This window comes from Aplysia californica, unplaced genomic scaffold (assembly GCF_000002075.1).
Source record: "Aplysia californica isolate F4 #8 unplaced genomic scaffold, AplCal3.0 scaffold02749, whole genome shotgun sequence".
NCBI lineage: Eukaryota > Metazoa > Mollusca > Gastropoda > Aplysiida > Aplysiidae > Aplysia > Aplysia californica.
Window position 1 is genome coordinate 1 of NW_004800019.1, and position 2,618 is coordinate 2,618.

Below are 2,618 nucleotides of genomic sequence, written 5' to 3' on the forward strand. Positions count from 1 at the left end.
GCTTTATCCAGAAACAGAACAAATATTATAGCCATATTGATTCCTTATAACGGGCCTACTTTTCGTAATACTTTTGTGGGTGAATTGCTGTCTGGCATTCAGTCAATATTATACAGTAAAGGCTATTCCATGTTGTTCTTGCCTACACAAGGTTTGAATTCTAGAGATATGGTGAAGAATCAACTGGATCAGGGGTTGGGGTACGATGGTTACATACTTTTTGGAACAAGGTTTTGCTCTTTGGATGACATGAAACACAATGCAAATCAGCTTTTAGATGCTGGTTTGCCATTTATGGTTGTAAATATGCCTGAAATCGACCTTGATATAAATCAAGTATTCGATATAGATCCACCTGAGACTGATGCGATTAGTTATCTTATAAGACTTGGTCACAAGAGGATAGTATTTATTGCAGGACGTGAAGAACATTCTGAAAGTGTTCAGGCACTTGAGACTTTCAATAACTTGATGAAAAAAGCTGGTCTGGAAGTAAAGATAAATGATGTCTTGTACGGTGATTATGAGAAGGATGTTACCCGAAGTATTTTTGCCCAACGTCTGGAAGAAGGCATAAATTTTACAGCGGTTTATGCCCAATCTGACACTATGGCGTCTGGTGTATATGAAGCAATAAATGATGCCGGTTTAAGAATACCTGAAGATATCTCTGTTGTTGGCAGGAATGATTCGTTTTTTGCCCACATGTTGAACCCACCACTGACAACTGTGTGTCGTCCCATATTCAATATGGGAGTTAGAGCTGCTGAAGGACTATTGCGAACAATAAGAGGAGCGGAAGATAAGAGAAAGATTATTCTTAAATCTATTATGGTGCAGCGTTCATCTTCTGCCCCACTACAAATGAAATAAAATTACCCTTTTAGGGTAAAATGGAGGTTTTTATGAAAAAAGTAATTATCAGGCATTCAATACTGCTGATATTTTTAATCGGATTTGCCGTAGCAGTTAGTGCTAGAGGTTCATCGGGTAGCGATAAAACCGGTGATAAAAAATTAACATTTACGACTTGGCAATTAATTGATGGAGATTTGGTTTCATGGTGGGATGGAGTTATAACAGAGTTCCAGGAAACACATCCAGGAGTCAAGGTGCAGGTTACTGACTTGTCCAGGGATACATATGCAGAAACCCTTTTGTCTCAGTTTGTTGCTGGGTCACCTCCAGACATCACTCATTTGGCTTCGTTTGAGTTTGCTGCTTTTTCCCAGCGGGATATGTTGCAGGAACTAGATTCTTATGCTCAACGTGATGGTATTGATATTAATGAGTGGGCTGGTCAGAGAGTCCTTCAAGTAGATGGGACAAACTATGGAATCATGCTGTTGTATTTCGGGTTCAATCTTTATTATAACGAAGCATTGCTAAATGATGCTGGTGTTGATGTTCCGACTACTTGGAATGAGTATTTGGAAGCAAGTCGAGCACTTACAGTAGACAAAGATAAAGATGGAATCATTGATCAGTATGGTGCTGGATTCCAAACTGCACCTGGACCAGGTCAGTATATTACAGGATTGTTGAATTTTGTACTTGACTCAGGGGCTTACTGGACAGACTCAAGTGGGAAAGTAACCATAGATACACCCCAAATGGCTGAAGCTTTTGGAAAATGGAAAACACTGTTGAGAGAGAATCTTACCCCACGAGGAATGAAAATAAATGATGTTCGTCAATTATTCAACGAAGGGAAAGTTGCCATGATAATTGAAGGACCCTGGATGTGGGGTGTCTCAAGGAATGCTGCACCGGATGTTTTATCAAATATAAAAGTGGCTGCTTCACCAATGTCTCCACCTGTTGGAGGATCCAGTAATGGTCTTGGAATTCCCAAGTCCCTCTCAGATGAAGATAAACAGCTGGTCTGGGAGTTTATAAAATTGGCTACTTCTTCGAAATGGCAGACCAAGTATATTGAAGCAGGACAAACCACAGCTAGACCTAATACTCCTATTACTGATAAAGCAAGAAATGATGTACCGCCAATTGACTTAATTTTTGCAGCCAAAGATGCGGCTGCTCTAGAAGGAGTTGACAGGCTTCCTACTGGGTTAGAACCAATTTATAACGATTTTGCTCGTATTGTACAGGATGAAGCAGAAAGGATGATCCAGGACAATCTTGACCCTGCCGATGTTGTGAAGAACATACAGGCTCAGGTAGAAAAACTTCAGAAAGACAATATGTGATTTTCTAATCCATGCCACATTTATTACATTGTGGCATGGTTATTCCGTAACACAGGTGATTCAATGAGTACCATAGAAAAAAAAGGTCGGGTAAATGCATATTTATATTTAATTCCGATTATGTTATTTGCATTGATATTACTGGTTTATCCCATTTTGTCTTCCATAATGCTTAGTTTTCAGGACATAAAAATTCCTGCTGGAGGAATTCAATTAAAAGCAAACAGTTTCAGAAATTATACTCGGATGTTTTCGGATCAGAAGTTTTACCAGTCACTTCTCAATACAGGAATCATAGTCACTGTTTCCACTGGTTTATGTATGGTTGTTGGTATCGGAATAGCTGTTTTAGTAAATAAGATAGCTTCTTTGGGAATCCTTGCGATACTTCCCTGGGCAATTCCATCT

General features: G+C 39.3%; 1 protein-coding gene across 1 annotated transcript; it reads left to right on the forward strand.

Moving 5' to 3' along the window:
* The first annotated feature begins 893 nt into the window (after positions 1-893).
* LOC118479130 (putative binding protein BAB2_0491) lies at positions 894-2,210 on the forward strand. Its single transcript, XM_035973755.1, has one exon. It carries the CDS (start codon positions 894-896, stop codon positions 2,208-2,210), a length of 1,317 nt encoding a protein of 438 aa, XP_035829648.1.
* The last annotated feature ends 408 nt before the right edge of the window (positions 2,211-2,618 follow it).